This window comes from Zosterops lateralis (genome assembly GCF_965231275.1).
Source record: "Zosterops lateralis genome assembly, chromosome: 12".
Classification (NCBI taxonomy): domain Eukaryota; kingdom Metazoa; phylum Chordata; class Aves; order Passeriformes; family Zosteropidae; genus Zosterops; species Zosterops lateralis.
In genome coordinates this window covers 11,438,283-11,451,742 of record NC_139772.1, presented here as the reverse complement: position 1 = coordinate 11,451,742, position 13,460 = coordinate 11,438,283, and the positions used below count along the sequence as shown (strand labels likewise).

General features: G+C 41.0%; 1 protein-coding gene across 1 annotated transcript; it reads right to left on the bottom strand.

The window, feature by feature from the left end:
* Window positions 1-217: 217 nt before the first annotated feature.
* LOC310914278 (galanin receptor type 1-like) lies at window positions 218-13,079 on the bottom strand (the record flags this gene model as incomplete). Its single annotated transcript, XM_083870328.1, has 3 exons — window positions 218-1,162; window positions 11,435-11,500; window positions 12,372-13,079. The coding sequence occupies 3 exons, from the start codon at window positions 13,077-13,079 to the stop codon at window positions 845-847; spliced, it is 1,092 nt and encodes a 363-aa protein (XP_083726454.1). The 3' UTR covers window positions 218-844.
* Window positions 13,080-13,460: the final 381 nt, after the last annotated feature.

The window sequence follows — 13,460 nt, the reverse complement described above, 5'->3', positions numbered from 1 at the left end:
TCACCACAAATTTCAGGCATTTATATATGGAGTGGCTAATAAAATGCCTTGGATGGATAGACTCAAGAGAACACTGTATTTACCAACAAAACCTTTTGTAGACAGTACTTTCAAATGAAATCACAGTTTTTTAAGCATATACTGAGAAATACCATTTTCCTATTGTTGCTCACCAAGAGACAGTTGCTGGAGCCAGTGATTAACAGCAGTAATTACACACAGGAGCACACAGACACTCATCCTGGGATGTATAAGCTGATACAGAGCCATCAAATGCAGACAGCCATGCCACTGACACATCATGTAATTGCCCAATAGGTAAATGCTACAGCAAAGCCTTCAAGGAGATTTAGGGACCCTACCACCGGTAGTGAGCTAAATGTGTATGCAGCTCACACATGGTCCAGTTTGTTGAAGAAACAAAGACATCCTAAGACTTTAGTTTGACTTCTCTCAAACTGCTCTCTGAATGTCACATCACTCATTATTCACATCTCAATGACTGTCTACAGATGTAATTAACTGCTGTCTTCTTGTCTGTACATATTCTACCTTCTGTGCAAATCCTATTTTAGATCCTATGATAACTTCATTTGGGCTCTTATCTTATGGGCATTCAGATAATTCTGTTGCACGTAGCCCAGTCTCTAGCAAGGTATCCTAGGACAGGCTCTGTTACACACCATCACAGCGAGAGGGAAATGTCTCCCACCACTCCAGTAACCTGGCCAAGTCCACACTTTTGCAGACTCCACCTCTTCCTGGAATGCACTTGTGTGCATGTTCTCCCCAGACAGAACCCTCTTCCCTCCTCTTCCTCCTGAAGCACATCTGCGAGCCCAGCTTACACGTTGGTGGTGGAGTGTGTGGTGGAGAAGTTCTCCATGCGCACCCTGGCCAGTTTCTCAGCGGCAGCTGGCCGCAGGAGGAGCTTGCAGGTGAAGACTTGGCGGCAAGCCTTGCGGAAATTCTCCGAGAGGAACGCGTACAGGATGGGGTTGATGCAAGAGTTCCCGTAGGCCAAGCAGTGGGAGATGATGCGGAAGGTGAAGGAGATGTTGTTCAGGGGGAAGTGCCCAAACTCTGCCCACATGGTGATGATGTGGTGTGGCAGCCAGGAGAGCAGGAACACGGCAACCACGAGAAGCACTGTCTGCGCTGTCTGGGAGAGAGAAGATTGTCTGTTAAATGCTCACAGTGATCAAGTGAGTCTGTGGAATGGGTGAGGTTGCTTTCCTCTGTCAGTAGTGAAGGCAGCATATGACAATATGAAAAAGGATGCCAAAAACCCTGGTAAACTTGGATTGACTGGTTTTAGCTCAAGCAAATAACTATAGACAATTTAGGCCTCTACAGACAATAGAGGCAAATAGCTATAGACAATTAGTGCCTCTAAAACTTCAAAGAAAAACTTCAAAGGCTGCAATGATGCTAACTGCGTTACAAGGAAGAATGGAAATAATATTCCCTAACATTTGAAGGGTGAGGAATATTAAGGCTATTGAAAATAACTGCAGGAGGAAAGAACTTGCAAGTAAGCATACCACTGAGAGGAGTAACAAAGGCTGGCCTGAGGAGAAAGGTTTTTCCAGTATCTTCCTTGTTATGGGAGAAACCCAGAAAACCAATGCATGGATGATTTTTTTTTTTTTAAATACACAGTGCTCACTGGTTAGACATATTCCTACCTGGGTGATGACCTGGGGGAGACTCCCTGTGCCTGTAGGATCCCAGCCTGTGCTGCCTGGGTTAGAGGTGTGCCCCTGCTGTGCTTGCTCCCCTGTTAGCTGGCCAGCCTCTGGCACAGTCTGCCATTTGTAAGTCCCAAAGGTTGACCTGAGGTAAAATTTTCCTGAAAACAGTGTTCCTTGAAATCTCCATACAAAATGAAGGTTAACAGTGACAGTAAATAAAATTAAGCTGTAACTCACTTCAACTTTCTGTAAGACTTTGAGGCCTGTAGGAGCACCTTTCAAGTTTTGGAAAGCTGGTAGCATTGCTTTTCTCTCACTTTCTACTTCCAGAACACTAAGTGAATGCCTAGCAAGGCTCAGAGATTACTGACTTGGGGGCCCTAAGATCCTTTCCTGATGTTTTCGTAGAGCTAATTCCATCTGACTTCATGAATTTTCAAAAATAGAAATGGTAATGCAAGGTGAGCAATTTTTCTGTATTTAATCCCTCAGTTTTGGGGTTCTGTAGCAGATGCACAGCTGGTGACTTCCCTCCTCTTGCCCCACTTGGTTGTCTGCACAATGTCTGTTTTTTAACTGTGCTGTTTAGTGTTCCTCATTTGTATTTTGTCATTTTGATAAATTTAACAACTTGCAAACATGCAGGTAATATCCTTCCCCTAAGGAGAATTGTACAAGTAGCAGAAAAGCAGTGGAGAAAAATTAAAATTTAGGTTTCATTTCAGCTCAAGATTTGCACCCTTACTAGTCTAGGTCAATGTTTCTGTCAATAATTCCCTTGCATGATTTCAAGTGAATAGTGTCAAGTTACTTTCCTAGAAAAGGGATAATTTTCTAGTGAACAGAAATTCATATGGTCAGTGGTTATCATGGCTACATTTATTTAAACCCATTAACCTCTCTAAGGAAGATGTTATTGCATTAGATCAAGACTACAATACAAGTTAAAAAATGGATTTCTGTCGAATAGGTCTCTCAAATAAGGTTCTATTAACTTTGAAAGGCAATAACCTGTAGGTTCATTGTGTACCTGGCATGCTTCAGGTGCTTCCTTGTTTCACCTACCAGAATGGTGTCTGACAGCTGAGCTAACAAAGATATTCCCCTGAGAATGAGCAAACTACCCTGCCAAGCATCCTCATACCAACCATGCCAGGAGCCAGATGATGTCCTTAAAAACAGACTGGAATGATTAGAAGTTGATGAGACTGAAAGTCACAAACCTAGTGGTCTTGTGGGGTCTAGCTCACCCACTGTGGTATGATGGGTACCAAAAAAATGATTAATAAACAGGTCCCATCATTAGCTTTCACCAGCAATAATGGTGCTACTTCTTTACCCTCTAGCAATGTTAAGTAGCTTAGGCTTGTTACCCAGGCAACCTTTCATAGCATCCATCTGCTTAAATTAGGGGGCTACAAGCACTGAAATATTCTTTTGAATAAGGCTTATATACCTAGCTTTTCCCCCCTTTCATTGTGAAATAACAAACCATGCATTTAACATGGGGCTGAGTGTTACACAATGGGTTTGCAATGTAATAGCAACGAGTTGCTATGTAATAGCACAGAGCTGATTCCAGGGTCCAGCTTTTTGGGATTTTGCAGATGGAAAACACAGACAATAATACTAATGTACATGATTCATGACTCAAGAAACAGGTTTTGGAAATGGAACTTGTCTGTTTTTTCAAGTTAGGGAACATATACTTAAGACAGAGGACACTGAAACAAAACACTGTTTGGCTTTTAATGTGATAACTTTGCTGTAGCTTAAACTTCTGTTACTGTAGACTGTGACCAGCTGTGGAGGACTGATCCAAATAGTTTGTGTACTGTTTGAGCTTCTTCCATGAGCTGTGATAGTTTGCACAGTTATTGCATTACAGGTGATCAAGCTGTCCCCACTTAATGCAAGCTTCTGGTTGGACTTTGAAATTTTGGTGGATGTACATAATAGACATGTACAATGACCACTACTGGCCACTTCAGTCTCTCTTACTACTCCTGAAAGTCTTTCAATCAGCTCCAGGAAATAACTTACACTGTATTTGTTGTACAGGCAAAGTAAATGTGCTTAAGCTGTAAAGTGAATCAATAGCATGGTGACAAACAAAGACAAGGAGATATTTTGGTTTGTCAGATAATTGGATAAAGTTCTGTTATTTCCCCCTCCCCACCCTCCCCCTTATTTCTGTCATGTGCAGGTTGTGTTGAATTTACTTGCTTATTCTTTTGTTATCTTTGTAGGTCATATGGCTCTCATTTATGCTTTCAAGCCTTTCTTTCTCTGTTTTGCCCCTTGATTATTTTTTCCCCTGGCCCTGGACAAGCTATTTATTTCTTTTAGCCTTCCCCTATCCTTCAAAAAGCATTGGAGAATGTGTTTAAAAAACATTTTGGAGGAGATACCTCATTCAGGAGGATGATGAAGTCTTTAACATTTAATTGTGTTTAGAGCTGTTGTCCTTGATAAGCTTTCTAATGAAGTTGCTTCAACTTGTTGGGCATCTTGTCAAGGGCAAAATTAAGATTGCCCTGTAATGAGTCAAATGCTTCAAGTATTCCATGGATTTACATATTTTAGGAAGAACTACCTGAATGTCAGATTAAGAAATATTCCCAAGTTTAAAATACAGAGTGGGCAGAACAGTCTAGAGGAGTAGAGGGCTTGTCACTTTCCTAATTTAGTCCCAGCTGGAGACAGCCCAGCTGCACATCATTTTTCAGAGCTGATCAGACCATCCATTTCTACTGTGTACCTCAGCCACACAGAAATGGGAAAGAACATTTAATTAGGTTTTTATTAAACAGTACTGGCTTGCAGACAAACTGGGCTTCATTAGTGAGACAACTGCTGTTTCCTGAATATGGTGAGATTATTTTTCCTCCTTTTTTCTTCCATAATTCTAAATGAAAAAGCATAAAGAAGCCTATACCTGCTCTTTCACACTGTCTTATCAGCAAATAATAGTTGACTCTTTCTTTATTACTGCTTTTTAGGAGGACGTCTGATATCTGATTATGTAATTTACTGATAAATCTTTTCTCCTATAATGCTCATCTCTAACTTGCTCATTGTTTTCCTTAAAGTTTGAGAGACAAGTGGTGCACATTTTTACTGCCCCAGGCTTCATTATGGTAAACTACAGAGTTACAGACTTCACTATATACTGTAATGTACTGTAGAGAAGACTTGGACAAAATGTAGTGACCTCTGGTGCCTCAGGCTTTTGTTTTTAGATACTGCAGGTACCCTGTGCCAGTGCCCAGGAAAGACATGGCTTAGTGCTATATACCAATGTACTGCTGGAGGAAGTCACCAACCTCTGAGGAAGACAATTTTTGTGGCTTTAGATTCAGGGGTACCCAATCAAGAACATCCCTTTGCTCAGAGCCCATCTGTGAGCCAACGTGCAAAGTGAAAGCTGCCAGTTTCTTCACTCCTGGTGCCATGTTCTTGTTTGCTTTGTTGGCAAATCTGACTCTCCCTGATGGATTTACAAACATTCCTTTCCTTTTTGCACATAAAGTACTAACAGGAACGTCCCAAGCACAATCTGATCTCCAGAAACATGCCCATAATTTAGTGATAAATGCAAAATGTTCAGAAAATTGCATACCTATTTTTAAGTAACTTAAATGTTGGATAATAGCTGCCTCTACTTCAGATCACAGACATCTTTTAATTACCATTGAAGCACTTCTCATTGCCCTTTGGTCTTTTTTTTTTTAATTACACTTGAGTCCAATTCTACTCTTCAGTGATCTGAAAACCACACTGAAAGTATTCTATTTCATTATTCTGTCTTCTTTCTTGGAGCCAGAATGGTAGTTGGATGTCAAGAAGGAGAGGAGGGACTGAAGTAAATATATTTTCAGATGTTGTCAGTTCATTTTGATTACTTGCTTAATGTGCTAAGAGGGACTCTTCACTTCCCAGCAGCTCACTTGCACCGTTCCAACTGCTGATCTACACATCTCTCATTCTGGGATTATGCCACTAATTTCCTCTGTTGGTGCCCTTGAAACTTATTCACTTTCTAATCACAGATGCGTTATGAGCATTGTGATATTTCTATTATCCCCTAATTGATAATGATGCTCTTAATTCCTGCTGCCCAGGGCTCCTGTTAACTAAACAATGTGCAGGATTTCACTTCTGAATTCTATTCTCTTTCTCGATGGATCCCAGGATCTTCCATGTTCCTTTGCTGTATTTACTGTTGTTCAAATGCCAAGGCCTTGAACATCACTTCAAGGTCTACATGAAAACCTTCAATTTGCATGAACAACGGCCAAATAATTAGGTACAGAAAAGCAGCTACAGTGCAACTCTTATTTGCCTCTCTTGGCCAAGATGTTCAGGAATACCCATCTACCTTGAAGGAAGTCTATCTTTTACCTCAGGCTCCTGTATGACTTTCAAAGTGCAGCCCTCCAGGGAGAATCCCAAGTAAAGTCCGGGTATCTTTGTGTTTCCTTAGGTCTGGAAGCAATGACCAGCTGAATTGTTTACCCACCAGGTAAACACGTCTCACCTTTCTAGTGCAGCTAACCAGTAGAAAAGCATAGTACTAATCTGTTATCTTTAAGTAGCTCATTTGGTCTGTTAATTGAAGCATTTGGCCTCAAGATCCCACAACTCCTACTGTCCTTTCAAGGGGGCTTGCAAAACAGCTGTGAAATTCACATCCCCAGACACGTTCTTAAACTTGAAAAAGCAGTTCAGATTGTTCAGTTTGCAAGGCTTGTTATTTGTTCTTTAAAGATGCACAAGACAGAACCGAGTAAACACTGAGGAACCCTGGTGTGATCCAGAGGCCAGTAAAACACCACAGGGCCATGCTAGACTTTAGTTTGCATTAATTTCCACCATTAAATCATCTTATTTAAGGCAGATGTACAATCAGAGTTCCTGGGGCTGGTCTCTTATGAAAAATTTTGCAACACTGTCAGACAGGGAATCGTTAACTTTCTTTAGAGATAAATTAAAGACTTGCTGTAGTACTCTGTATAGTTCAGAAAAGAGGTAACAGAGCTGAAATATACTTAATTGTCATACAGGGGTGCACAGAGTTTCTTACAATGTGGTCTTGCTGGCTGGCCTCAAAAAACAATTATCCAAAACTTCAAAGGAGAGTCCTGCAGCATCATACCTTCTGATTTTCAAGGCTGGCAAACTTGTACAGCTAGTATGGCATTAAATGGGGAAACAGCCAGTCATGTATCTCTTCTGCAGGCACAGTCTTAGCTCATCATGCAGAATTTCAGCCAGAGCATGCAAAAAGTTCTAAACATCTTCCTTGCTCTAATGCACAGTTCATACATATAAATAAAAAAGCACTTTAAATTGAGTATGTCCAACATTTGACATGTAGATGGAAAAGTTTTATAAAAATTCTAAGTGGGAATCTGAATTAAGGGTCAAATTCTTTTGATGATGGAATGGGAAGTTAGGATGCAGCAAACTTAGTGCAAGGGAAATTTTTGCAAATTTTTGTGTGTGCATAAATTGAGAAGATTGCTGCGGTATAAACATAACCATCCTGGAACTTAAAAGCTTACAGATTACAGCCCAAGCACAAAACCTTTCTGTATTATTATTATTATTATTATTATTTTGTTTTGGGTTTTTTAATTTTTTTTTATTTTTATTTTTGTTTTGTTATGTGCCTGTATGTCATTTGTAGGATTCTAATAAAGACAAACTTGTTCTTTTCAGCAGGTGTTTGAACATTGACTTTGAGAGGGTGACAGCTGTCGGGGCTCTCTGGATTATTCATAAACTGGACTCATTTAAACAAAATCTGGTTGTAACTGACTTTACAATAGTGGGTCTAAACATTGCCCATGAGTAGTTTATCCTAAAACACAGGGCCCTCTTAAGCTGCCCCTTTAGCCCCTTACATCTCTTCAGACTTTGAGTACAATGATGTGGCAAATGGGACAATGACAGACAGCAGAAAGATCACCAGTAATGGAAGAGAAGGGAAAAAGTGACTTTGCAAACATTTTGCAGGGTATAAAATCTACGCTGAAACCCCAGCTATATATCTTGTGGTCTGGGAGACAACAGCTGGGTCTTCAGATCCTGCTGAAGTGAAGCCTGGTGTGGGAGACTTTCATTTAGAGAAGATGCTTCATATAGCAGTGGGAACTTTTTGACAAGACCCCCTTGAGAGGAAATGGGGTGGCAGTGCCACTCTGTAGGTGTTTGTGTCAGAGTTCCTCTTAACTGTGTGGAAAGCCAAAACCCTACCACTGATTTAACTTTTAACTGAGTTCTGGTTCCATACTGTGACAACAGACAGAGTCATCACACACTTGTCTGCTGGTGCAGCTCTATGGGTGCCTGGGCAGCAGGGGCTGCTCTGCTGGGAGCAGGCAGCACACACGAGGAGGGAAGGGAGCACAGCTGGAGCACAGGCGCTGGGAATCTTGTTGTGTCACAAAAAGACAGAAAGGGATAGAGAATCAAGAAAGAGACTTCTTGGAAAAACGAATCCCTAATACTGTAGTTCATTATGCTTTGTTTCATGTTTCCATGGGTTTGATTTATTAAAGAAAAAAAAGTTTTTAATTTTTTTTTTTTTTAAATTTTGAAGGCATAGGTACAAATTACTGATACAGCATAATCTTTCAAGGGGAAGGTTAAGCTACAGTATCAAGTACCTGGGCTCCAGTAATATGCTTCACATACTTAGAGTCAGTTGAATCCAGGATTATTTTACTTTCTTTGCCACAGCAATGCAGATAGGGAAGTCGTGCATGTACTTGCACACAACTGGGACTGTTCATTTGGCCGTGCCATCATCATCCCTTTAGAAATCACTTTAAGTCTGGATCCAGCAGTGTCCCACTTGTTCTGTAAATGTTTGTCTTATTCACATGCTGTTTCCAGATTTCCAGGATGTACTAGTAACAGGTAAAATACCAGCTTTTCTATGACCTTTCAGATGGCTTTAATTTGGATTTGTCCCAGTAATGTTTCTTACTGCATTTCTGTGTTCTGTGGCTCAAACTATGTGAATAAGAATGATATCTCTTCTGCCTGTTATCAGTGTTATAGGCTCTGGGGCTGGAGGGACTGGTATTACACCAAGACTCCAGCAAGGTCAATGAAAGCCAAAGATCCAGAATTAAGTCTTGACATTCAAAAAAAATCTTACCCTGTAATACTATTTTTTTCAGAAGCAGCCTATATGGGAGAATAATAGCAATGTGTTTCCAGTCAGCATGTGAAATACTGCGTATGGCAAGACCATTCCCTGAGTTCTATGGCATTTGCTTTCTTTCTTAACTATGTTTTATCTTGAAGTGTTCAATCTTGAGGAGATTTCTTATAGCTTCTGAAATGCTGAGTGACAGAGCAAACTGTTTGCAGTGGTAATGTTGGCAACTATTTCACTGGAAAATCTTGTTCAACAAGGACTCTGAGTCTGCAATTTGATTCTTTTGAGACCTTTACTCATGTATGGAGCCCAGATAAGCATTGGGAGATTTGGACAGAAAGCTGTTTGCAAAATTTGCTATTTTACTCTTTAAAAACAAAACATAACACCAAACCCACAAACCAAACAGAAAAAAACCCAAACCAAGCCCAAAGGGAAAAACCCAAAAAGAGCAAACTCAAACCCAGTTTTCTTGGGGGCAGAAGGAGGATAGTAGCTCAAATGCCCCATTTTCTTGAAATTACAGGAATGAAGCAGGAACTGCATGGTCATAATTTTAGACTATCCTCTTTTTTATGAATATGACACCTTCTTTTCCATATCAGTTTGGTGGAGACATGCTGGGAATTAACAGATGTGACTCAGACAATTTTATCACCTCATGTGGGAAGGCTTGGCTGTTGTGCTACACTTCCTCTCATAGCTCAAGGCAATCAGGGTTTAGCCACTGGAGTCACACATATTTCAGAACAAGCTCACTGTTCTGCATATACTAAATTAATCTTCCAAACTTGGATCAAGATTCATTTGTCAAACATCTTTTAGTTAAATAAGCAAAAGCTGTTTACTTAATCACTGATGAATTAAACCCAAACACAACTGCTTTCACAAATGGACCAACTAAGTACATATGAAGGAAGCCAGATTAACAGAACTGACAGGCATATATGAGTTTCCCATTAGGCTCTAATGTGAAGTGTTCTTAAGAAAATGTACTTTAAAATACTGACTCTGACTCTTGTGTTTCAAGCATGCTTTGAAAACATATGCAGGAATTGAGAGTGTCTGCAACCAACCCAAGGAAGTCTCCCTAAGAAATTCTGAGTAGTGTTTGCAACAAAAAAACCCTTGGAATAAGTACAGTAAAGAAGGTGTTTGGCATGCAGGAAGGCTAGATGGACAGTCTCTACACAGACAGTGCTGGAAGAAGACATATTGTGAAGGATGATGTGTATGTGTAGAGGAATGTGTTTGTTTTTTCTTTTATCTGAAAGGATCACCTATTTAACTAGGCCTAACTATGCCACATGGAACAAGAATTGCTATTGGGTGTTTCATAATTATGGCCAAGGAAATATTTAAGAGGAGGAAGCAGGGAAGAAGAAACGCTGTACCACTAACTTATTTGAACAGGTAAAATCAAAGGTGTTTTATAAAGTTGATCCTCTTGGAATTATCTAATAAGAAAACTCAAGGTTGAAGAAACTGTAAAGATATTTTTTCATCCAACTCCACAGAGCAAATCTAAAACCAACACAAGTGGATATATTTGAAAAAGTGTCAAAAATTAAGTTCTTAACTTCTTTCCTGAAAAGTATCAGTAGTAATTTTCAACTGTTGGTAGCATTCTCTTAAAAATTAGCAACAAAATAGGTAGTGTGACATTCATCCATAGGTAAGGAAATTCTGGAGAGAAATTTAAACCAACCAGTTTAGGGCTTTGTTGGTGATTTTGAGACCTAAAGCAACTTTTCAAACTTGTGAAATGATTCTGTGTAGAATGACAGTGCTTCATAGCACTTTATTTGCTGCATTTTACATTATCAAAATTGTCAACACATCTTGGTTGCCTTTTCTCATGGTTAAACACACAAAACTCTGACCCTGCTTTCTGTTTGTAGTCTGCACTATTGATCCAGAAATAAGACTCTTGGTTTGACATTTTAATTCACAGTTTATTTGCAGCAGCATCATAATTCATCAAAAGGTCAGTAGGCAAGATAAGACACGGTGTTCTTCAACACAGTCTGTTCCATCTAGGTCTGGTGGTGTTCCTGCAGTAGGCAATACACAGCAGCTCATTGCTGCATGATGTGTTGCCTTAGAAAAGGAGGTTAAAAGAATGTTTATCAGGACCTACTTGAAGTTAGATGAACATAGAAAACATGTTCCAAAACACTCTGAGGGGAAAGGGAAAGTAACACTCGGATAGTAAATATTGTTTGTGGTGTATTATAACTTGTACAGTTATTGTGTTATGAGACAATATGGCAAATACCAGTTGAGTTCTACCCTTATAGACAGTGTAGGTTCAATACCAATTATGAATTAGTTGTTTTAAGTCTATTGCAAGCAAAACTAAATGCATGCTAGAGAATGTAATGAAGCAGTAGAAACTACATATAATCTACAGTTAAATCTGGTTAGGATTCACAGGCAAAAAGGACTGTCAGAAATTGTAATGGCTCTAAATTAACTGGAATCAGCACAAACCAGGCTGATTACTTTATAAACCTGGTATATCTATTGTATTATAGTCAATGTACAGATTAAACCAGATACTTACCTTCTTTTTTGATCTCTCTGACTTCTTGGAAATGTTCTTTACTTTTGTATGGAGATGGTATAAAACCTTGGGGGGGAAAAAAGGAGCAATATATTGAATGGGAAATTGAAATTTGTATCTTAATACTTAAACTCCTGATACAAGCACCAAAAATTTAAAATAATTGTTTTAACATGACTTCAAAGATGAATTTGATGCTTTCAGACTTTTAATTCTAAGCTCTCCACTTTCAAGAAACAAGGTTTGGAAAGAGCATTAAACCTGCTAAGCTTTCAATAGTTCAGCATATATTAAGACCTCAGCTGGCATTATGCTGAAGTCTGCAGGAGTTTTCAGATGGACTTTGAATTTTATATTGAACCTCAGACTGTCACCATTAATTCCTAGGCTGATGATACACATGGGGAGAGAGCAGTCTGTCAGTCCTGCACCCTGGTGGGACTGTCCTGCCACTGCTGAAGGCAGCACAAACAAATGCAGTGGTAGCAGTGGGTCACCCTCCAGATGGAGGGTCATACGGAGTGTTGGAGAACTCTAGGTAATTCTCAATTAACAACATCTAGATCTAGCTTTTGAAACCTGATTACAGCACAGCAATAACCTGGAAATGTTTATCCCTCCATATGTTTTTCTTCTTGCCAGTAGCCAACATTTGTTATTCAGAAAGAACAAAATGAAAACTATGAAAAACAGCAACAGTCTTTAAGGGGTTTGGGTATCAGGCTGGGTGTCATCTTGCTACTTGTAATGCTTTTTGTGAGCTGGTGTGATTTCATTCTCTGTCTTCCTTCCCTCCCTCAGCCTCTAAAAAGTATTCTGTACCAGGAGAGGATATGGAAAGGGTTGGATCAGTTATTTGGCTGTGTACGCACACAAGCCACTGAGAGTCTGGTATCTTTCCCTCCATATAAACATTATTCCCATTCCTGGCACCCACCTTGGCATAGCAGCAGGTGATGAGCAGCAGGGGCAGGAGGTATCCCACCAGCAGGATGGTAATCTTGTACATCTGCTTGGCTGTGGAGCCGTTTGCCCAGTGCTCCCAGCAGAAAGAGCTGTTGGGTGCCTGCTGATGGCCACTCATGAGGGCCTGGTGCTGGGCCACAGGGATGGCAATGAGGAGAGACAGCAGCCAGATGACAGCCACGCCCAGGGCAGCGTTGCGCTTGCTGCGGATGCAGGGTGAGCGCTTGGCATGGACCACAGCAATGTACCTGTCCACAGACATGGCCACCAGGGTGAAGATGCTGACCAGCATCGTCGCCATGGCCAGGTAGTGAACCCACTTGCAAAAGAAGGCACCGAAGATCCACTCTGGCAGGGAGTAGATGGTGGCCTGGAAGGGAACGCAGAAGAGCAGGAAGGAGAAGTCTGCAATGCTCAAGTTGAGGATGAAGATGTTGGTGGCACTGCGTGATGGACGTCCCCCAGGCCGGAGACGCCCCAGAACAACCAACACTAACGTGTTTCCCACCATTCCCAGGAGAAAAATCAACCCAAAAAGCACTGGTACGATCACCACCTCTGGGCCCCCCCTGGTTGCTCCTGCCCAGCATGTTGGAGTCTCTGGCTGGCTGGTCTCAAGGCTGCACTTGCTGGTGTTCGCTCCAAGGGAAAGCACAAAGTTGTTTTCCTGCTCCTCCATGGAGCCAGGCAAGGAGCAGTCACTGCAGCCCTGACTGCTGCCAGGTACATCTGTGTTTGTTAGGGGTGGCCAGAGGTGAGCTTTTGCCTTTTCCAATGCCATGTCTTTCCTTTGAGGAGTAATTTTCTTCAGATGATCCTTCCGAGTTCGCTCTGTCTCTGGTGCAGATTATTCCAGGGACTGGCAAAAAAAGGAGTTGAGGAATTTGTGTCATCCAAGAGGTGACAGCCAGGTTTGGCAGTCAGAGCTGGTGTGGCAGAGAAAAAGTCCGTGCCAGAAGAGCAGAGGATGAGGCTGCCCTGGGAGCCTGGAGCAGCGGCAGAGCAGCAGCAGCTCAGCTTCCACATGCCCCTCCTCTTCTGCTTCCCTCCCACACTCCAT